The sequence below is a fragment of the Balaenoptera physalus genome, assembly GCF_965194825.1.
Source record: "Balaenoptera physalus genome assembly, chromosome: 18".
In the NCBI taxonomy this organism is placed as follows: domain Eukaryota; kingdom Metazoa; phylum Chordata; class Mammalia; order Artiodactyla; family Balaenopteridae; genus Balaenoptera; species Balaenoptera physalus.
The window spans coordinates 81,684,369-81,708,439 of NC_138899.1; the positions used below are offsets into that span (position 1 = coordinate 81,684,369).

At 41.9% G+C, this 24,071-nt stretch overlaps 1 protein-coding gene across 8 annotated transcripts in view; it reads right to left on the reverse strand.

Moving 5' to 3' along the window:
• Nucleotides 1-23,981, reverse strand: part of RNF17 (ring finger protein 17) — a 131,319-nt gene extending 107,338 nt beyond the window's left edge. For 3 of the 8 annotated variants that reach the window (XM_082435062.1, XM_082435060.1, XM_082435066.1), the window contains exons 1-5: nucleotides 9,872-17,269; nucleotides 9,010-9,102; nucleotides 6,839-6,933; nucleotides 2,093-2,184; nucleotides 113-224 (exon numbers count right to left, since the gene is read on the reverse strand). In XM_082435062.1, coding sequence (XP_082291188.1) covers nucleotides 113-224; nucleotides 2,093-2,184; nucleotides 6,839-6,933; nucleotides 9,010-9,102; nucleotides 9,872-10,001 — 522 coding nt within the window. In that variant the 5' untranslated portion in view covers nucleotides 10,002-17,269. Of the gene's footprint in view, nucleotides 1-112; nucleotides 225-2,092; nucleotides 2,185-5,503; nucleotides 6,782-6,838; nucleotides 6,937-9,009; nucleotides 9,103-9,185; nucleotides 9,320-9,871; nucleotides 17,270-21,078 lie in introns of those variants that run through there. The other 5 variants (XM_082435065.1, XM_082435064.1, XM_082435063.1 and 2 more) reach the window with 5 other exon arrangements.
• Nucleotides 23,982-24,071: the final 90 nt, after the last annotated feature.

Sequence of the window (24,071 nt, forward strand, 5' to 3'; positions counted from 1 at the left end):
TTCCAAAACAATCTATAATTATAGGACCCTTTAGAGGAGAGGAAAGTTAAGCTACCAGAGAAAAGTAAAAATGTTTGGCCTCATCTCACTTCATGAATTACATTTTTCATACCTCTATTACAGTTGATGGGTTCAAAACAGTCCTGTGTGTGGAGGTTGAATGTTTTAAACCAACAGTTAGTAGATCAGCAGTCTTTTTGAAGTCTTGAGAACAATTCTTCATCCTGGAAAAATGTCAAGTACATTATTTTAAGTATCAACATTTATATAATGATTTAAATCTTCTATTCTGATTTTTACCCTCTATCAAAAATAATTCTTATGATGACTTATAAGAACACTTACAGTGGGTTCTCAATCATCTATGATATGCAAGGAGAGGAAAACCATGACTAAATACGCTTTCACATAAAACAATTTTAATCAAGAATTCAACTTCTTAACAAATTTCTAAAAATCACAGCTTACAGTATAAATTGTGCTTTAATTTCCTAATCATCTCTCCTTCCCGGATATTTTTTGGTAGAGATGTTGATAATCATTGAACTGTCCTAAGCTCAATTAAAGTATTTATATACACAAATACCAGCTATTAAAAAATGTACTTATAGGCCTGCCTAATGTACATAAAGGTAATGAATTTACTAGGCAAGTTAATTTCAACCAAAGAGTAAGCTGCATTTCTTGTCTACAGATGCTAGAGTTTCGGCCTATTTTTATCTTTATATCCCTATGTTGGCTGGCACACAGTAAGCACTCAGTGTTTGTTGAATAAGTTAATCATAAGCCTATGATAGTTTACTATGATTAAATGTTACTCTCACAGAAAGAAATAATACACTAGGTAATTTTTAAACATTCAATTACTTTAAAAAGTGGATATTTATGTTCTTGAAAACATATGTGAATGCCTTAGCCATAAGGAGTCCATCATTCAATTCCTGTTTCAAAATATTAAAGACAAATCAGGAAGGAAATATATCATGTATCAAGGAATACTTCTATTTTAAAATATATGACTATTTAAACCAAACTCTACCGAAATTAGGAAATAGGAGTTTCTAACGTAAGTACACTCGACATGGAGAACTAATTAAAAAATGGCAATTTGGAAAAAAATTGGGGTACCTAAAACAGATTCATCTACTTCTGAAAGTAAAATTTTACTTTGCAACTGTATTTGACATTACGCATATCTAGACAAGTACAATCAGACTTGACTTGCATGATGTTTAAAAAGTAAGGAAGTTTCACGTAGAAGTTCAGATTTCTATTTTGTCTTGGAAAAGAAAAGGATAATCTGGGACCACTGGGATGGTCTCAACACACGGCTCCAGTGACCGGCTGGAGCTGAGCAGGGGCTCCCTCCTCTGGAGCGGGTGCACAATCTTTATTGCCCTTTTAAAGTCGGTCTCCCTCACACAGTAAGTCATCTGCTAGATATGTAGGTGCTCCTATATGTTATGACTCACACAGAGCCACAAAGATTCCTAACGATCTATTCTAATCACTCCACTCAGAGCTTATGGAGGAAGTGACTGATGGAATACAAAGAGAGGAGCTGGGAGCAGTACCTGCATTCAATGAGCCTGAGCACTACCTCTGGTTCTATCAATAACCAGGTGCCAGAATTCAGCCAAGTGGTTTTAGTACCCAAAGAAATAACTCTTCTGTTGGTTTCTAAGCACCCATTTAAATCTGGACAGAGAAACTGCAGCAGTAATGTGAAAAGTCATGACTGCTAGCCTAAAGGATTTTGGATTTTATTTGGACAGGCAATGAAGAACCACAGAACAGGAAAGAGTCTGGAAGAGCTAAAGGTAGGTAAAAGAGACTAAAACAATTAAATAGGGTGTAGAAATGGGAATCTTGCATTCTTTTTTTGCCTCACTTTAAATAAGGACAAACTAATGCTGCTTCTTTAGGAGCTGGATTCTCCATTTCATTAACAGCTCAAATTGTAAACTTAAAGAGCTCTCTGTGAACAATGGGTTAGAAACACTAAGAATGACCTTTAATCAATAATTCTAAAATAACTCTTTCAGAAACATACTGAACTTTAAATACTAAAATAAGTGCACATGGAACATACTTTTTAGGCTGAAGTTTTTCCATAAAAGAATCTTCTTTAATACATCCACCTATTGGGCAGTATTCTTGTTTTGTGTTTATAGTTGAAGCAACCTTAGGACAAAAGATTAAAAACAAAAAAACAGAAAGTCATTCAATAAATTCTGTTTATCCAGAATTCAAAAAACTAGTGAGCCATTCATAGATAAATGAAAAGATCCTTAAATCCTCTTTAAATCAAAGAAAAATTGTACTTATGTGATATTTTTATCCTATTTTAATTTTTGAGGGAATCAGTTAATTTGGCAGCTATTCATTAAACAGAACATTAACTAAAATATTTACCACACTTATAAAGGAAATACTTGGAACATTACTTTAAAAATTTACTGTAAAAATTTTACAGTGCTATCTTAAGGTATGTTCAAAACTCTAAAATACTTGGGGATAACTTTAATAAGAAAAATATAAGCCCTAAGAAAAGAAAACCAAAAAAACTTATTGGGGTTCATAAAACAAAAAACTGAATAAATGGAAAATTATGTTAGGTTCCTGAAGACAAAGATTTAATACCCTAAAACACATCTAATATAAAATTAATATAAACCTAAAGTTCATATGGAAAATATAATGTGCAAGAATTACAAAAATTTTAACATACCATTCAGTGGAGATTTATCCCACCAGATAATAAAGCTACTGTATTAAAACACTAGGGTAGTGGCACAATACAAGTTGACCCTTGAACAATGCGGGGTTAATCTGCATATAATTTACAGTTGGCTCTCCATATCTGCAGTTCCTCTGCATCCTCAGATTCAACCAACCACAGACCCTGTAGTCCTGTAGTATTTACTACTGAAAAATAACCACGTATAAATGGACCTACACAGTTCAAACCTGAGTTGTCTAAGGGTCAACTGTAAATGAACAGAACAAAGCCCTGAAACAGATCCTCATATATACGGGAACTCCATACAGACTATAAATGGCATTTTCATTAAACAGACGAAGGATTATTCAATAAATCGTGTGGGAAAGCCAGCTAATCATTCTGAAGAAGAAAGTTACATACTCACCTTACATCATATAGAACAGAAAGAGATTTAATATGCACCTTTTTAAAATACGTATATAAGTATTAAAAAAATAAATATGTATAACTCTGAGATGAAAAGTCTGCCTAATCAAAGAAAACTTAGAAGCCATGAAGGAGGGGGAAAAAAACAACTGAAAAAGGAAACATTTCTGAATGGTTAAATGTAATAAAATTAAAAATGAAAAATTGGGAGAAAATATCAATAATTAAAATACACAGAACGAAGTGTTAATATTTCTATCACATGAAGTATTCTTACAAGTTAGGAAAAAAGACAATTCAAAAGGAAAATATGGCAAGGACCTGGAAGGATCTGTTAAAGATCCTCCCAGAAGAGCTGAGAAGTCAACATATGAAAAATTGCTCAATTTCACTAGTAATCAGGGATTTGCAATTTAAAACAAGCAGATGCCCATTTTTTTGCCCATTAACTTGCCAAACATTTTTTTAAAATGTGACAAATACAAACACCTATTTTTTTTTTAAGACATAGAAATTAACAGAACCTGCTGATGGGATTTTTTTTTTGGTGGGAGTGGGTTTGAGGAATTATGCAAAAGTATAGTGAAAGAATTTGAAAACCACCTAAGTGTTTTTCATAAAGAGGTTATATTACAGCACTTATGTACCAGGGTTTATTATGCAGCCGTTAAAAGTAACGTAGGAGACTCTCATGAGGATAGGTTAATGCTGAGAGAAATAAAGCAGACTACTAAATGTTATAGTCTCCCATGTGTGTCTTTGGTGGGAAGAGGATGTCCTAGCAAGTTTCAAGTATAATGTACCAAAGACAGTTATCTATTATTAGATAATTAGGAGAAAAGCGTTACTCTAAAAAAATCACATTGGATCAAATGTTATTTTTAAGAGCACCCCCCCAAAATTGGGGGCTAAAACCTTAATTTCTATCCACCTTCTCACTTATGCCCCTTTGGCTTGTCATTTCATAGTAAGAAGTCAATGTTACTACCAGTACATTTGATACAGGACATTTCTCCCAGGAAATTTAAGAAAATATTAAATACAACTGACTTAAAAGATTTCAGTTAAAGTTGTGTAAAGAGTCTCAACTTCTAATATATATAATAAAGATTTTCTCCCCGTTCCCCCAGCACAGCTTGTCACTTAAGTTTTATATATGGTGGTGTTTTTGCTTGGTTGTTTTTTTCTACTTGTAAATGAAAAAATGCGGTCAAATTTAACCGGCATTTCTTCTATGGTTTCTGACTTCAGTGATACATTTAACAAGGCTTCCCCATCCAAGATCACACAATTATCTATAGTCTCTTCTATTCTACATTTTCAATTTGCATGTTATTAACATTTCCAATCCACATGGGATTTTAATATATATTAATTACCTATTGATTGGATAAATTATCATTTCCTCATGGCCCAATATACTTTTGGACTCAGGTCTAAATTATCAATAAAATGCCAGTATTTTTGGAATGGTACCTAAGTATGATCCTATCCTTGAACAAAACCTGCCATATTGCTGTATATAATTATAGAATGGTTATTATTAACCATTAATATCAATCAAAAGCAGAGAAGGGATGTTATAAAAAAAACCCATACAACTATAAAAGATAAAGACTGATAGATAAATTCATATTCACCCAAACTCAGAAATAAGAACACAAGTATACGCATTAACCCTGAATGGAATCATTTTAGGCTTAAGCTTGAAATAATCTGCACTACCTAGGCCTTCAACATTAAAGATAAATTATAAATATGTCTAATGTGAATATAGGTACCTAAATCTTACTTTTTAGAGCAATATACATTATTTAAAAGTAATTAACTTCAATCCTGAAATAGTCTATAAATTCAGACTTTTCACTAATTTAGATGTGATTCTTCCATTATCTCTTATTCCAAATATAAGATATCAGGAAAAATCTAAACTTTAAAAACTAATAAAAGTGGTAACAATTTCAGGACAGTTTCTTGAAGGACTCAGCACAGGGGGAAAGGGGAAAAGGAGGGAAGGATGGGACAGGTCACATATCCCCCAAAGTAAGAGTCAGAACTAGTCAAATGATACAAAATAGATTTGTTACAACCCTAAAATCAAAAACCAATATTTGTAAATATACTATAAACACTTCATTAGATGTTACCCAAAACACTAAAAATAATACAAGTATAGTGATTTAAGAGACCATTAAACACAAAGTCATTTGCCACAAAAGGCAAGAGGTTACTGTTCTAATAAACTTGCTGTTTTTTGAATATCAGAACAGGATGGATATGAGCAGAGACAGTTCTGCCTCTTCCTTTTCCCTTCACTCTTTACCCACCACAAGACTCAATGTGTCAACCCACCACAAGACTCAATGTGTCAGGGATATTCCATTTCAACCACAGGAGCTAGGTTCCCCTTTGTCTTAACTATGTAGCTAGCCACATCTGAGGAACCGACTGTCAGAAAAAAAAAAAGGGAAAGGGGACAGGAATTTACCATAATAAAGGCCATGATTTGTAAAGTATGTAATTCCAAAACAGATGTTTTTTTATATGTAAATGTTTATGCTATAATTGAAACTTCCACAAATTATACATTTATATGTTTATATACATATTATTATATATATTTTTATCACGTTTAACCTGCAAACCAGTTAATCCACACCTAAATAATCAAGGGTCGACTATCACACTTATTTTAAAGCTTGTAGAGAACTTTCACATAATTCAGATTTGACTCTTACAATCCTATGAGATAAAAAAAGCAGGTATTATTTCCATCTCACAAATGAGGAAACTCAGCCTTAGGGTGACAGAACTAGGACTGCATTCCAGGTCTTCTGCCTCTATGTTAATTGTTTGCCATAGAAAACAATGGATACAAATCCCCAAACTCTGATCTCTCAAGTGGAACATTATGAATTTAGAGATTAAGACAACTTTCCAGGAACATACTATATAAACTGAGCAACATTTATATTTGTAGTAAATGCAAAGAATGTTCAGTAAATTTTATTTTAAATCCTTAATTTGTTCTCATTATTACGGGCACACAGATTTTAGTGCAACTGTACTATTTTTAGCGCTTCTGAAGTTAACATTAACTTTAGGCCGTTGTTTGCCTCCTGTTTTGTTTTGGCTTTTTACACATCTCCACAAATGTAAATTAGATGACACACAAAGGTTGAGGGTCAGGGGGAAATTCAAAATTTGCTTGCATGGTATTGGTGTGGAAAAGGGGAGTAGAGATTTGGGGACTTCCCTGGCCGTCCAGTGGTTAATACTCCGCACTTCCACTGCAGGGGTCTCAGGTTTGATCCCTGGTCAGGGAACTAAGATCCCGCTCGCTGCGTGGCCAAAAAATAAGGGCGGGGGGTGTAGAGATTTGAAAGGAATATACTACATTAAAATAAAAATAAATAAAAAAAGGAAATATTCCACAGAAATCTCCAGAGTCAAAATATGTAGGCTAATAAGTGTATGACCTTAACCTTGCATTCTTCTTGATCTCTTTGAACAATTATAAAATGGATGTGAAAAGCTTTACCTTTTGCTAGGTTTCTTTACTTAAAAGACTCAGCAGCAAAAATGCAAGTTTCTAGTTCCTAACTAGAAGTATGTTTTATTTCTCTAACATTTTTACCTTTAACATTAGGTTGTAATGCATTCAGTATGAAAGACAATAAAACTTACCTCACAATCAGGGCATGTAATTGTGCTGTATTCTTCAGTTATCAACAAGCACAGTTCACAAAAAGCATGTCCACATTGAAGTTCATGGTGGTGACCTACTGATGAAATTCTATTGTGAATTAAACTTTTCAGTTTGTCAACATTGAATATTCAGTATAATCAGAGGAGAAAATTAAAGGGAATTCTCTTGTATAGGAAAAGATATCTAGCTTAGTTAGAAATGGATGATTAAACAAAATTCAGGAGAAACAATACAACTCAGAAGGAGGGAGAAAAATCAGAAGAAAAAACAGGCAGAGTTATGTAATATTGTTTGCCTTTGTTTATATAGTTATTTGGTACCTATAATACTTTGAATCTGCCATCTCTTATAATCATATAAAGTGCTCTGACGTACTTCATTTGGTCATTGTAAATATCAGAGCTAAGTAGGCTGGGAATATTTATTCGACCTAGAGATGGATAAACATTTTGGTGATCTGTAAATGGCATAATCCAGACTCCGACCTAGTTCTGTTTCCAAGTCTAATGTTCTTTCTACTTGATAACACTTCCCTCTGTTAATTTATATTTCCCATCCTGTGAAGGGGACAGTGAGAGCCGACATGAGAAACTGGCAAAACCCCGCTCTTGAACAAAATAATGCCATTTGCAGCAACATGGATGGACCTAGAGATTGTCATACTGAGTGAAGTTAAGTCAGACACAGAAAGACAAATATCATATGATATTGCTTACATGTGGAATCTAAAAAAAAGGGTATAGGGACTTCCCTGGTAGCACACTGGTTAAGAATCCACCTGCCAATGCAGGAGACACGGGTTCGAGCCCTGGTCCGGGAAGATCCCACATGCCGCAGAGCAACTAAGCCCGTGAGCCACAACTACTGAGCCTGCGCTCTAGAGCTCGCGAGCCACAACTACTGAAACCCGCGCGCCTAGAGCCCGTGCTCCGCAACAAAAGAAGCCACCGCAATGAGAAGCCCGCGCACCGCAACGAAGAGTAGCCCCTGCTCACTGCAACTAGAGAAAGCCCGCGCGCAACGAAGACCCAATGCAGCCAAAAATAAATAAATAAACAGATTTATAAAAATAAATAAATAATAAAAATAAATGAAAGAAAAGGGTACATATGAACTTATTTGCAAAACAGAAGTAGAGTCATGGATGTAGAAAACAATCTTAAGGTTACCGGGGGATGGGGGGGAGGGATAAATTGGGAGATTGTGATTGACATATACACACTACTATATATAAAATAGATAACTAATAAGAACCTGCTGTATAGCACAGGGAACTCTACTCAATACTCTATAATGACCTATATGGGAAAAGAATCTTAAAAAAAGAGCGGATATGTGTATATGTTTAACTGATTCATTTTTCCCTACAACTGAAACTAACACAACATTGTAAATCAAATATACTCCAAAAAAAAAAAGACACCCCCCCCCCCCTTAATGATCTAAGACATTGGCAAAGACAGAAGCCAGGGCAAAAGTCAGATGCCACCACTGTCACACACACGACCCACATAAAGATCATTTTCACAAACTTAGCATGTATGAAGGGAAATACCATAATCTTGATTAAAAATCTAATGCCAAGATTTTAATACGCTAAGCAGAACTTTATCATAATAAACAATTGTTATAGCTATGTCACTTCAAACGGTTGTCATTTTAAAAGACTTCCCAAGAAAAAGGGAAACGTAGCTAAATAAAATTAGTCATCATTTACTATAAAATTAGTGTTCCTGCTGATTTATATTATAATAATTGCATTCTTTTGATAAAAAAGAGCTTTAGTTTTTAAGCCAAGGAAACATCTTAAACTTTCTCACAACCAAGCTAAATTTTAAAGCTCTATTTAAATTCCAGAGATAATGTTACTAAGGAAATCAAAACGCTTTTACGTTTATAAGATTTCTGATACTGTACAAGTCGAGATAACGTGTGCTGCATTACAGCTTATAAAGCACTTTGACAATTCTATATGCAGAGGCACCATCTTTCCAGCTGAGTACTTCTCAGCACAATACAAATGTATGAAAGAACCGGTGATTTTAAAAATGTCACGTTCTAAAACTCTATTCTGCAGTACTACATCATTCAAATAATGGAGATGTTCTACGTAACAGCAGCGACCGAAATCCGGGCAGGAGAAACTTGCCTCTTCCCCCGGAAAACACACCAACTTTCTCTACACTCCCAGGTCTCCCAAGCGGAGTCCGTCCCGGAGAGACTGAGAAAACTGACTTTTGCTCTGCAAGTACAAAGATGTGACAGTCACACAGGGCGACGTTAAGACTTTCTGGCAGCTCCAGGCGCTGACAGTCAACAACTCACCCCGGCAGAGGTGCCGTTAGATGCCGTTCAAGTAACCTGAACCTGTTTTCAGCGGAGGAGAGTCTCGGTGGGCGGGTCAAGAGCGCACGGTGCCCCTCACGGCCCAGGACAGAAGAACACAAGACGCACAAAAGTGACGGGCTGCTTTCCAAACAACGCCTGAAGCCAAACGGAGCAACACGCCCCCCCCGCCCCCGCCCTGTCTGTTAATTTCAGGAACATTTCGTTACCACAAAAAGAGCCACACAAGAAAATCACGGGTCGTTGCTGCTTCACCACAGCATGACGGCCAAATTCCCACATCCCCCCTTTCCCGAACCTTCGAACCGGTCGGTGAGGAAGGGAGCGGCGCAAGGGGTGGGGGTGGGGGGAGGAGGGGGTAGAGTGGGGGCGGGGCGGGGGGTGGGGAGTTGGGGGGTGAGGGTTGAGTGGACGGGGGGAGGGGTGGAGGGGTGGGGAGTGGGGGCGGGCGGTGAGGGGGTTGAGGGGGAGGGTGAAGGGGGGGTTCGGGAGGGGTGAGGGCTGCCCTCCAGGCCTCTGCGTCCCGACCTCGCAGGCGGCCTGCGGACTTGGGCTCGGGGCCTAGGCTCCCCCGCTCTCTCTCGCCGCCGCGGCCACTGCCCACCCGCCTGTCCCTCGGCTCCCCCGCCGGCCGGCGGGCCAAGGGCTGACCGCCAGCCCCTCACCCGGAGCTCTGGACGACCTTCTTCCACACCGGCTGCACAGGGCCTCGGCGGCTCCCCAGGCCTGGCCCTTGCTCTCCACCTGCCCGCCAGAGGACGCGACGCACGAAGCCCTCGACGCCGCGGCCTCCATCGTCGCCGCCTCGGATGTGAGGCCCGCGCCGCGTGCCGTCCCGGCGTCCCTCGCGGCAGTGGCCAATCACCGGAGGCGGCGGCTCCAGGGAGCCAATCGGCGGCGAGGAAGCTCCAGCCCTCCCCCTAGTCAGCCCGGGGCGGCCGGCTGCCCGAAGCTGTTCTTTGTTTTACCCCCTGGACCCTGAGGGGTCCACGCAAGGCCGCGTGGTCTTCAGGAAGCGTTTCATGCCCAACCAGTGTCGAGAGCATCACCACCACGCATTACTCATTATATTGCTTTTCACGTCGCAAGTAGCGAATGATCCTTTATGCTGAAGTTGTTTTCCTTCCCTAGTGGATCTTGGCGGTCTTAGTGGAGAAGCCAATCTAGCTACCCATCGGTGGGGAGATTTGGTTAACAATTTCAAACCAAAGGGGTGGTCATTATTACTAACAGCTGTCGACACTAATGGTATATATACAAGGTCTTCTGCTGAGAAAGTTTGGGGCTGCTAAGAATTTATAAACCAACAGGTTCCTGCTTGAGAGGTATGTAGCCCTCTACCTAAAAGGGTAACTTCTACTAAGGCAGCTTGTATTAAATGCCAGAGGAAAGTTAGAGAAAATAAGAATTGTCTGCGTTGTATGAAAAGCCTTCCTAGCGAATATGGGGTTTGCACTAGACCTTAAAACCTGGGTAGAACTTACAGAGGTAAACAGAAGAAATGAGGCATTGCAGGGAGAAAGAACCGCGTAAGCAAGGGAAAGTAGGTGGGAGATGCTGTGGCCTACTCGGAATTTATAGACCATTTGGCCAGAGTTTTAATTTCCTTAAAGTGAGCTTTTTTGGAGAGGTATATTGGGGTCGAATTTTAAAGAGTCTTGAATGTTGGGCTAAGGAGTTTGGACTTACCCTTTAAGCAGTAGCGTCCTGGGGAAATTGAGCAAGGGATGAAGTAATCTGGTAGCAATTTGGCAACTATATTGTGGATGAAGCACCTGGGGATGGCAGGGTGCCTTCAGCTGCTAAGAATAAAAACCAGCACATAGGCTTCATTTTCTCTTTTTCCCTCTATGTTTTTTTGGAAATAGAAACAAGTATTCTGTTCAAAAGCTCACTCCTGGTTAATATTCCAAAATGTGCAAACAGCTCATACATCTCTATCAAAAAACAAACAACTGAATTTAAAAAAATGGGCAGAAGACCTAAATAGACATTTCCAAAGCAGACATACAGATGGCTCACAAACACATGAAAAGATGCCCAACATTGCTAATTATTAGAGAAATGCAAATAAAAACCACAATGAGGAATTGTCTCACACCAGTCAGAATGGCCACCATCGAAAAGTCTACAAATAATAAACGCTGGAGAGGGTGTGGAGAAAAGGGAACCCTCCTGCACTGTGGGTGGGAATGTAAATTGGTGCAGCCACTATGGAAAGCAGCATGGAGATTCCTTAAAAAACTAAAAAAAGAACTACCATATGGTCCAGCTATTCCACTGCTGGGTATATATCTGGAAAAAATGAAAACTCTAGTTCAAAAAGTTACATGCACCCCAATGTTCATAGCAGCACTATTTACAATAGCCAAGACATGGCAGCAACCCCCATGCTCATCAACAGACGATTGGCTTAAGATGATGTGGTCTATATATACAATGCACTATTAGTCAAACATAAAAAAGAATGAAATATTGTCATTTACAGCAACGTGGATGGACCTAGAGAATATTATGCTTAGTGAAATAAGTCAAAGAAAGACAAATATCGTATGATATCACTTATATGTGGAATCTAAAAAATAATACAAATGAATCTATATATAAAACAGAAACAGACTCACAGACATAGAAAACAAACTTACAGTTATCAAATGGGACGGGGTGGGAGGGACAAATTAGGACTATGAGATTAACAGACACAAATTACTATACATAAAGTAGAAAGTCAACAAAGATATACTGCATAGCACAGGGAATTACACCCCATATCTTGTAATAACCTACAATGGAATATAATTTGCAAAAAAACCCCACAAAGAACAAAAGCTGAATCACCATGCTGTACACTTGAGACTACCACAACATTGTATATCAACTATATTTCAATTTTAAAAAAAGCTCACCCGTACTCAAAAATCCTTATACTTTGTTGCCCTCAGGAAAAAGTACTGATTCCTTAACCTATCTCCATGCTACCCAACCAATAGTTTCTATTACTAATCCGTAACGGAATTTTGAGTACCAATCAAGCCAGTATTCCCACGTAGCCTGCTAATTTTTCTACAGTTTTGTGAGTGGTATTACCTGTTCCCCTCATCTGGAATGCCCACTCTTTCCTCTTCATCAATTCATATTCTCCTCATCCTTCATGGGTCAGCTTTAGAGCCACCTACCCCTCCTCGAAACCTTCAGATTTCTCCCTGCACTCAACATTGTAGCAATTAGCCACATCTCCTTTTCCACTGTAATTTGAATGACAATCTCATTGCAGAGGGGTTTTTCTTGCGCCATAAGGTGAATTGAATGTGGTGCAGTACAAAGGAATTAACTCTGATTATCACCAGGCCGAATGGAGGGAATTATGCCTTGGTAATCCCAGCTGAATAAATTCTGGGTAAATCGGGGTCAGTGAGAAATACAATGACATGTTTAGACCTCATATAATAGGTCTTAGTACCTCCTGGACCTTTCAAATGGAGCAGCCAGAATTATCTTAATATTTAATTTAGCTTGTTTAAATCCTTTGTTTGGAATCCTTTAATGGTTTCCCACTGACTGGGACAAATCCTTGAAACGGCCTTCAAAGGTTTTATGATTTGGCCTCTGCTTTCCTCTCTAGCTTCATTTTCCCCACTACTCCTCACTATGTTCCAGATACGCCGGCCTTTTTCACTTCTGTAAGTAGGTCAAGCTCTTTCCAACCTTAGGGCCTCTGCCTGGAATTCCCTCCCCTGCACTATTAAAAAAATTATTATAAAATATTTTAGCCCCACAATAAGGAATAAATAAAATTATGGGGAGTTCCCTGGTGGTCTAGTGGTTAGGATTTGGTGCTTTCACTGCCATGGTCCAGGTTCGATCCCTTGTGGGGGAACTGAGATCTTGCAAGCCGAGTGGCACGGCCAAAAAAATAAATAAATAAAAAATAAAATTATGAATGATCGTGTATGCTCCAACTAGCTTAAGAAATAATCTAATTTTATTCAGGTAATCTAGTTTTATAATGTCTGGCCATTTACTCACATACTGGCCAATTCTTTATTCCTCCTGTGTCTCATACCTTCCTTTTAGGATAATTTTTCTCCTTCAAGGACACCCTGAAGAAATGTCTTTAGTGAAAGTATCTTAACGGTGAATGCTCTCAGCTTTTATTTGAATGAAGATACTTTCATTTCATCTTCATTCTTGAATGATCATTTAGTAACATAACATTCTAAATTGACAGTTATTTTTTTTTCAGACTTTGGAGATAGCATCATACTGATCTCTGACCTTTATTTTTGCTATTGAGAAGTTTACTGTAAATCCAATTGTCATTCTTTATAGGTAAGTTGTTGTTTTTCTTTGGTGTTCTATATATTCGTTATAATATCAAGGTGTGGATATTTATTTGCCCTCCCTGAGATTGATTGCAATTCTTCAATCTGAGGAATTCATTCCTATCATACTGGTCTGGAAAATTCTCAGTCATTTGTCATTTTTTTTTTTTAGAAGGTTTTTCAAGTGACAGCTGTTGTTGTTTTTAATTAATTAATTTATTTGTTTACTTTTGGCTGCATTGGGTCTTTGTTGCTGCGCGCAGGCTTCCTCTACTTGTGGCGAGCGGGGGCTACTCTTTGTTGTGGTGCGTGGGCTTCTCACTGAGGTGGCTTCTCTTGTTGTGGAGCATGGGCTCTAGGCACACAGGCTTCAGTCGTTGTGGCTCGCGGGCTCTAGAGTGCAGCTTCAGTAGTTGTGGCGCATGGGCTTAGTTGCTCCACGGCATGTGGGATCTTCCCGGACCAGGGCTCGAACCCGTGTCCCCTGCATTGGCAGGTGGACTCTTAACCACTGCGCCACCAGGGAAGCCCCATTTGTCTTTTTGAATACTACCTCTTCCTTATTGTTTTCTTCTGGAACTCCTTTTAGACAATAACAGGACCTTCTCTTTCTATCCTTTATTTCTCTTAACCTCTCTTTCATATTTTCCACTCTTTATCTCTCTGTGCTGCATTCTGCATAGTTTTTTTCAGATGCATCTCCCAGTTAATCAGTTCTCTCTTCACCTGGATTTAATCTGCATTTAATCTGACCATTGAGTTAAATTTTCAACGACTAATCTAATTCTAGACGTTCTTTTTTTCTAAATTTCCAAATTTGCCTGATCTTTTTGGATAGTATTGTGTACCTTTCTCATGTTTTTGATTCTATCTTTTATTAATTTAGTATTTTAAACACTTATTTCATTATGTACCTCCAAATTTCTTTCTCTGACATTTTTGAGGGGTCTAATTCTGCAATTTATTATTTCTACTGATTTTCATTCATGGTGATTTGTTTCCTCATGTGTTTGGTAATTTTGGATTTTAAACTCACGTTTGGGAGTGTTTCTCTGTGGGAATCCTTTTTTTTTTTTTTTTTTTTTGGCCACGCCGTGCAGCTTGTGGGATTTTAGGTCCCTGACCAGGAATTGTACCCAGGCCCTTGGCAGTGAGAGTTCGGAGCCCTAACCACTGGACTGCCAGGGAATTCCCAGGGAACCCTTTGAAGCCAGCATTAAGGATATATTTCTCCAGATTATGTTTTTGCTTCTTGTAGAACATAGTTCCCAAAGAACTATGAATCTAGGACCACTTTAATTTCTTGGCTTGTGTTTTCCTAGACTACTCCAATAGCATATTTTGAATCCCAAGCCCTCCTGAAGGCAGGTGTGTATTCTAGATTACCTGGGGAGGTATTTTCCCCACCCAAAAGTATACAAGATAGACAAACTTCTTTGCCTTTTAGCCAACTTGTTCACGCCCACCAGCAGTGTATGAACCTTCTAGCAAATGCTTGGATTAGCATCGGTTTTATTTTTTGCTAATTCATGGCTGTACTTTGATATCTCCTTGTGGCTTTAATTTGCATTTCTCTAAAGACTGATAAGGCTGGTATCATGTCATATTTATTGGTCACTCAGGCTTTCATATTTGTTTGGTGGGGGGACATGTTTGTCTATTTCTTATTGATTTGTAGCAATTCCTTATTTATTCTGGATTCCATTGCAAACATCCTTTTCAGGTTGTGACTTGTTTTTTCACTTTGATATCTCTTGTTGTCCCAAGGTGTTTTATTTCACTATGGTATTTTCATTGACTTTCAATATTTGCATATTGTTTAAGAAGTCTTTCCCCAAGCTAAACATTCATGTGATTCATTATCTTCCATGAGCTGTATTACCTTCCCTTCTACTTTAAAATTCAGTTTTGTTGTTGGTGGTATATGCATAGGAGTGGGAGGAAGTGGGGTGCGATGGAACCCAGTAATTTGGATAGGCAGGGTCATGAACCTTGATTTACCCTTTTCCTGTACACTGTTGGTGTAGTGCCACCTCAGAACATAGAGACAGATATTCCACGATGGCATTTTATTATGATTTTTAAAAAAGGATCAAGTATATTTTAACTTCGATTCTGCTTTTGTTTCGATAAAACCTTGGGTTTACCATTTTCCTTCTAGACTCACTAAAAGTATCAGGTTGTCATGAAAATAACTGATTATACAACATTCACAGAGGCTGGTACACGGTATGCGCCTAGTAGAAATGTAGTTGTGAACGCTCACTTGGTGTCAAAACCCAGCAGTAAGGAGGACACGCCAGCCAGCGTGACACGGTCTCCAAGTGCACCAGATGGCGCCAGGCCCATGACAAACAGCGTTTGCAGTTTGGTGCCTTTCTTACCTTTGGAGGTGGTTTTCAGGTCTTCTGCTACTTTGCCTCTGACCTTTCTGTTCTGAGTCACTGCTAGCAGAGGTGTGCAGTGAGAAGGTATAAGCTGTCTTCCATACATATTCTGGAGGGGGCAGCATACCCCTCTTTCAGGAAGTGACTCTGGCTTTGTCCCGAGAAATTACAGGGCAATGGGGCAGGAAGGACCTTTAGCGATCACTGAATCCCACATCCTCATTGAGGACGGGGAAGCCAAGGCTCTGACCTTCCTGGATAGCGCTAGAGTTCCAGTGTTTTGATTTCTGGACCACGCTCCTGGACTCTACTACACCAATTCCCATGTCCACCTTCAGAAAACTCTACTTTGGGAATTATAACAGAGATGCACTGCATAGACATGAAATTTTAGACCAATGGACAGATGACCTGTGCTGCTCCAGGCCAGATTTGGGGGCCCTTGTAGGGATGAGCAAGCTTTAACCTTGCTGCTATGAAGAGTTAGGGGACAGGATGGGGTCTGCAGTGTCCTTTCTTGAAAAACAGTCCCAAGGAGAGCTCTGGGGCCCTAAAAGTTGAGGAAATGTACCCCCGTGAGCCTCCCTATAGGGCAGCAGGGTGTTAGCGGCCCCCAGTGCGCCTCCCCTGCTGTCTTCAGGAGTCTGTTAATTGGGAGCTGTCTCCACCTGCATTCGTCACCGTCAGGGCAGGTGGCCGCCTGCCTGGGTGAGTTGCGTGTGGGCCCTCAGTTGCAGAGCTCAAGACACTTCTGGCCTCAACTTAACCAGCAGAGGTTGACTTGTGGGTCCCAGACTTTGGTGCGCTTAGGAATTCCTTGAGGGGTTATGAGAATGCAGAGGCCTAGGACCTAGAGGTTCTGATTCAGAAGGTCAGGGTGAAGCCCAGGCCTGTGCTATCTAATAGCCGTCCTGCGGCTGGCTGTAATTGGACCGAGTCCCACACTGAGAGACAGATTGCTGTCGACGGGAAAAAAAAAATGCACAACCTAAAAGTTGAGAGTTATGTTCTATTCGGTGGACAAAACTGAGGGCTTCAAGTTCACAATGCCAGAGAAATTAATTCCCTAAAGAACTATATCAAGGGTCAGCAAAAGAAACTAAATCACCTAACTCTAATGAGACTAGAGTACAAAAACCATTCAGACCAATGCAGGGCACTTGCTAAATAAAGGTAAGAAGGTCTTTTTTTCATTTTTTTAAAACAAAGCTCCCAGATATGCAAAAAATTTATCAAGAGACCTCACCAGTTGGTCACAACCCTAGCACCTGAGGGCCGGGGGCTGTATTCAAATCCTCCCTTCTCAGTGCAACCTGGAGGAAGATTTCTGCATCTTTGAGAGTCAGCTTCCTTCGGTACTGTGACGATTAAACAAGATTATAGATGAACAGCCTTGTAAACAATAAAGTACAATACAGGCCTTATGAGTTCTTCTAAAATGCATAATAGATTAGATTATTAGTTCAAAAATACAAAAAACAAACCTGACGGCTTCAGCCTGGGGGGAGGCAGGTGTCAGGCGGCCCTGAAGGGGTCGGGGCGTTTTTGCCACAAAGACTAGGTAGTTGGAACATCAAACAATTACTATGAGTTAAAGAAAACCAGACACCTCAAGGTAATGAATTTGGTGCCTTTCTATGTATGGGAAGATGCAGAAGTCTGGGCTCCCTGAAATCATTCCTCGGCTACCTGGGGCCAGTACCCTGTGTTTTCCCCTCTGGAAACTCCTCATGGTTCGCTGTGTGGGAGGGCCGCAGTGGCCCATCCTGGTTCCCTCAGGGTTCACCGCTGGGCCGCTGTACTGTGATGGCCTGATGGCTGCAGCACGCTTTGTTTCCTGACGTGGCAGCGACATTTTCTCACTCGCCTCGCCTTACACTCTTGAGGTCTCTCCTGACTCCTCTGTGGCCCACGTGCACTTCTCTAGTGACTCCCATTCCAAGACATACATTCACTGCTATCAGATTTTCTTCTTTTGGAAACGTAAAGCTGTAGACACCAAGGAAGAAACAACACTCATATTTTCAGAGATTTAGCTCACTTGCGTTGAGGCAAGGAATTATGATTAGGAAATCCCCAGGGGGCAGAGTCAGCAACAAGCCCAGGCTCTGCGATCCCTCAGTGGTGAGGCAGGCCAAGGGGAGTGCGCTGGGGTCGACAGCCCCTTGTTTCAGGCTCTAACCGTCCCTGAGGGCACTGCTGTGCTGTTAGCCGTAAGGCACCTGGCCAGAGGGGTGCCCTCGACCTTTCCGAACTCTGACCTGCCCTTTTCTCACGGGCAGAGGCTCTCCATCCCTCCTCTCTGATGTCATAAAAGAATAAAAACCCTTCACGCAAAGCTCGAGAAGCACAGTCACCTCTTCGGGCAGATGTGGTCCCGCCATGGTATTTTCTAGCTGCCACTTTTGGTTGTAAATGCACCCTTACTCCCCACACTCTAGTCAGATATGCCATTAAATGCGGTTCACAAACTCTGGTTATGATTCTAACGGGATGGCCTCCATTTGGATGATGGCTTCTGGGAGAAGATGAACAAACAATGGAGGCGTGTTTAATTAAGCTCGCTGTGGTGAAGGGGGATTTGAGAGCTACGAGGAATGGAGGCTCACCAGGGAAATTTAATTCTCAGCCTGTCTCAGACGCTCTCCTCTTACCTTCTCCCACCTCCTCACCTTTTATCTGAATGACAAATAAAACTCACATCTGAATTGACAGGAATTTTCTGGAAACCAATACACTCATTCCTATATTCACTGGCCCATCTCATTTTAGTGAAAGCAGTATATTAAATGTCATATTTCAGCATGGTTTTTATACATAAAGCCGCTTCCTTTTGCACACAAACCTTCCCCACCAGGGCCGAACCCGGGTGGTGTATTCCCAGCAGCACCAAACACTCTTTTCAAATCTCTTTTTCTGCACCATCCATTTTAGCGTTCAATTACTCTCTTTTTTTCTGGTCTTTGTTTCACATGATTAGCCTTGCTTTTTGAGGCAAACTGCATTTTCCTAAAGATAGCCAGCATATACGTTATCCCCTGCAATGTAATGCTGACACCCTTCCTGTTGTCACCCCCAGTCTGGGCTCAGTGTACTTTCTGATTTGTTCACTTTCTTTTGATGACTATTGAGAGCCTATTATTTGTCTAAAAGTAGGCTGAGCTACATGAGGATGGTAAAAGAACTAAACTCACTATTCCTTTCTTCTTTTCTTTTGGCCACACCTCTTGGGGGATCTCAGTTCCCCCACCAGGAATTGAACCCGGGCCTCCAGCAGTGACAGTGTGACAGTGCCAAATCCTAACCACTAGACCACGAGGGAACTCCCTGAAGGCACTATGCCTGCTAGTCAAGTAGTTGAATAAATCTGTTCTCTATCCCCTTGAAGGAAAGCATGCACAGGCTGCCACCCCTGGGATGGCCTAGAGTAGATTTTCCTCAAAGTCCGGAGTTGGGAGAATGAGGAAGTTAGGGCATTACCTGTATTTGCTACTTTCTACATATTTGCTAAGTTAAGTTTTACTCCATTCTGAGTGCTTTCAAGTTAATGCTGTGTTACTACTACTCTTGGAATTTTATTTCTTTGTGATTATATGAGCATGAAGGAAAGTGAGGAAGATTGCACACAAATTTGTTAATATAGGTTACTTGGGGAGGAGGGGCAGGGAGAAGAAATCAAAAAAGAGAAAAAGATCATATATAAAAAGTATAATATGCGTAGTATAACATGACCCCATTTATTAAAGTTATATGTGTATATGAGCATTAATGAAAAAATAAATCTATATCTGATGACTTAGAGTGAAAAAAGGAGGAGCAGAGGACAGATACTGGGTGGGGTGCCGAGTAGGTACTGTGTTCACGGTTAATTCCCTCAACTGCCCCATGAGGCAGGTATTATTATCCCTCTCCTGGAGCTGACAACACTCCAAGGAGAGCATCAGAACTACATACGTGACAAAGAGTGTTCAAACCAGCTCTATCTGGCGCCAGTGCCCAGGACACTCTACTCTGTGAAAAATTGCTCGCAAATTGTGGGATCAGTCCGCCCCTTCTTTCCTTTGCCTTCTGAGTGTAGGTCTTTCCATGTTTCTGTTTCTCAGCCTCTTTTCATGCCTCATTCTCTTTTTCTTTTCTGGCTGCACCGTGCGGCATGCAGGATCCAGTTCCCTGACCAGGGATCGAACCCGGGCCCCCTTGGGTGGAAGCGCAGAGCCTTACCCACTGGACCACCAGGGAAGTCCCTTGCCTCTTTCTCTTGTTGACGGTCTGTTCCTTGCTCTCCCAGCCATTCATTCACCAAACATTTCCTGAGCTTGTACTGTGTGCCAGGCAGGCCCTCTTCTGAGCAGTCCCTGCCCTCCTGGAGCTTACACTCCAGGCTAAAAGCAGATCAGCTGTAAAATGTGAGGACAGATGCTGGGATCTGCTATGGAGAAAAGGGAAGATGGGAAGGGGAGGGGAGTGTCGGGGAGAAGGGGTGCTGGTCAGGAGACCCGGGAGGGGTGGGAGGGGAAGGAGCTGGGGGTCGGGGGGCGTCTGGGAGAAGGCGTCTCAGTGGAGCAAGCAGCCAGCTCAAGGCCCCCGAGCTGGGCGACCAGGGCCTGTGTGGACAGGTCAGGAGGGGTCAGAGGCTCACCGCAGGGCTGGAGGCCACTGAGGATGGCCACTTTCTGACCGACAGGCTTTGCCATCAGCCTCCCGATTTATGGGGACGCTCTACCATCCCTGCTCCGGCTCTGGGTGCGTGGGTTAGGGTGTTAACCGCACAAGGAAGCTCATTTCTGCCTCTCAGGGGTTTGGGTCACAGATACCGCAGCCCCCCAGGGACAACAGGGGGCAGTAATGGGCCCAGGCTCACGGGGGCTCTGAGGGCGGAGCTGTCTCCACCCTACTGTCACTTCCCCCCGGAGCTTGAAGCTGCCCCGAGGGCGCCGGCTTCCAGGGCCAGTGACCACAGCCCCCCGTGTGTGCACCTCTGGTCCCTGCCCCTTCCCTTCCCGGTGCCTGTGAGGCTCTCCCTCATCTCTGCTGCTGAAATCCCACCTCGTAAAACTTGAGCTGGGCCCCTGAGGGTGGCCCCTGAACTCCACAACCCTCCGTGCCTCTGCTGTGGCCTCCAGTCGTCTCCAGTTTATTTACAGTCTGCCTTTCCCGGCTCACCGTTCCTCCTCTGAGGCGGCACCACGTTGCTCATCCTCAGCGCCGCTCGCACCCTGCAGCCTCGTGCCCTGTCCTGCAGGTGCTTCATTTGTCGAGAAGTGAAAGCAAGAGGAAGAAATCCCATGTTGCAAATATAAAATGTAGGCAAAAACACCAACTAATAAATTCTAGTACTTTCGGGCTTACAAAATACTTTTCTCCACAGTATCTCAGTTTACCTTCACAAGTCCGTAGAAGGGAGTTTCTATCCCTTTAAAATGAATCAAGCTTTTGCCTTAAATTTCCATTACACTTTATCTTAGAACCTCTGGACCAAAAAGATAAAATCCCCTGAGTTGGGTTCTGGTATGTCGTGGGGAGGGCTGGGACCCAGGAATGGGGACAGAGGAGAGGGAGCCCGCCCAGAGATCTGGTCTGAAGCGGAACAAGCAGCATCATTGAAGCGAAAGTGCAGGACAGAGCCGGCCCCGGAGCCTGCGAGGGTGCCGGCGGGGGGAGCCCCCATCCTGCACAGCAGCTGGAGCGGGCAGGTGTCTGTGTCAAGGCCCAGCGCCCCTGAAAGGAGTAAATACTGGTTTTCTGCCTCTCTTTTCAGTGTGAAAGGATAATTTTCAAAGAAAAGGTAAAATCATGGCTCCCATCCAGGTATAAAATGAACAAGTGTTAAATTTATTCCGCTCATAGTCGCATGTGGGAACTAGGCAGTTGCTAGAAGTGGTTCAAGGGAGCAGAGAGGCACACGTTCATCTGGAGTCGAAGATGCCAGAGGATTGTGCAAGTGCAGCAAAACTGGCTTTTCCAGAGGAAGGAGGGCTGTCCCTTGTGTTTGCATATCACAGACACGGACTATTCTGAGCTGCTATCAGTTCTCCATAACCTCGGATCTGCAAAGCATGCCTGAAGGGTGTGCTTTGTGCAGTGTGCAGTTTTCTGTCCAAGCACAGATTCTCCTGACACGACCTCACAGATTCTAAAGCTGAGCTGCTTTAGTGGAGGGAAACTGACAATGCTGGACAGTCGTGCAAGGTTGGCACTACTAACTGATGGGGTTGTTGTGAGCATTAAGGAGACGGTGCTTTTAGGTTATCACAGCACCCGGGGCATAATAGGTATCTGATAACTACCAGCTGCTGACACTGTCCTGTTAGGAGACATCACACACACACACACACACACACACACACACACACACACACACACACACACACACACACACACACACACTCACACACACGGGCCCAGGGCTTCACGTGTGGGCCTCACACCTGTCACCACCTGCTCAGTCTAATCATCGTTTCCCTTGCTCCTAACTCACCTGCTCGTGTCCATTCTTGCCTGGACGTGCTCCCACCCTCCTCACAGAAGCCAAAGTGACCTGAACATGTGAACTGGAGCAAGTCCCTGCCTTTGTTAATAATCTTCAGCAGCCTGGTGTTGTGTTTGCAATGAAACCCTGGGAGACCCTGTGCTCTAAGATTCCCACCTGCTTCTCCAGCTGCCTGGTGAACCAGTCTTCCTGCTGCATCCCTGTTCCTGCCACACCTTCTGGAATTCTCCTCTGTGCTCATTCACCTCGGAAAGGACTTTCCTGACCACCCCTTTAAAGGAGGCTCACCCACTGCCCCATCTGATAACTGTCTAAGCCTCTTTCCACCTATTAAAACCCTGATCGCAAGTTATGATACTTTTTCTGCCCCTCCCCTGGAGCACTAGTTCCATGAGTCTGTCTTGTCCCTGCTGTTTTCTCAGACTGCAAGGCAGACACTGAATGAATAAAAATCTCTTATAGTTGACAGATCTTTCATATCCTATTGACAGGCAAGATATTCACTTTATTATTGTTGGCAGGAATATAAATTGCTATAGCTTATCTGAAAATAAATTTGGCACTATTTATCAAGAGCCTTAAAAATACTCTTAACCCCTTAATTCCATTTTGAGGAATCTATTATAAAATAATAAGAGATGTGGTATAGGGCTTCCCTGGTGGCGCAGTGGTTAAGAATCCGCCTGCCAACGCAGGGGACACGGGTTCGAGCCCTGGTCCGGGAAGATCCCACATGCGGCGGAGCAACTAAGCCCGTGCACCACAACTACTGAGCCTACGTTCAAGAGCCTGTGGGCCACAACTACTGAGCCCACGTGCCGCATCTACTGAAGCCTGTGCGCTCCAGAGCCCATGCTCCGCGACAAGAAGCCACCACAATGAGAAGCCCGTGTGCCACAACTACTGAGCCTGCGCTCTAGAGCCTGTGAGCCACAACTACTGAGCCCACGCACTGCATCTACTGAAGCCCGTGTGCTCTAGAGCCCATGCTCTGCGACAAGAGAAGCCACCACAATGAGAAGCCCGCACACAGCAAATGAAGAGCAGCCCCTGCTCGCCACAACTAGAGAAGCCTGTGCGCAGCAACGAGGACCCAACACAGCCAAAAATCATAAACAAAAATAAATAAATTTATGGAAAAGAATAAGAGAGATGTGGTATAAGATTTAGTGATAAGATGCAACCTTAAAAAAAAAAAAAAAAGGATGACCAGTAGGAAATAGATGAGCCACCCTACAGTGGGAATATGGTAAAAGCACTCTCAACATGGAATAATGTGGAGTCATTAGAACCATAGCCCCTCCATGTTAAATAAAAAGGCAGAATGGAAAACTTTATATTTCAATTCTGCCTAAAAATAAATATATGTATAGAAAAACCCTAAAGAAATAACTACTCTTGTTTAGGTATATAACCAGGTAGTGAGATTCTCGGTGGTTTTAATTTTCTTTTTACTCTTGGATATTCCAAATTTTCTAAAATGAGTTACAATTTTATAATCAGAATAAAACAGATTGTTTTAAAAAATGCTCTATAAATCCAGCCTCATCTCTGTATCTCTGAGTTACTCTGCCACACCAATTAGATTTAAATTAACTGTTATTTTTTCTAAAAAGTGTCTAGGCCTTAGTGGGTCAATGAAGCAGTCTCTCTAAAACAACACAAA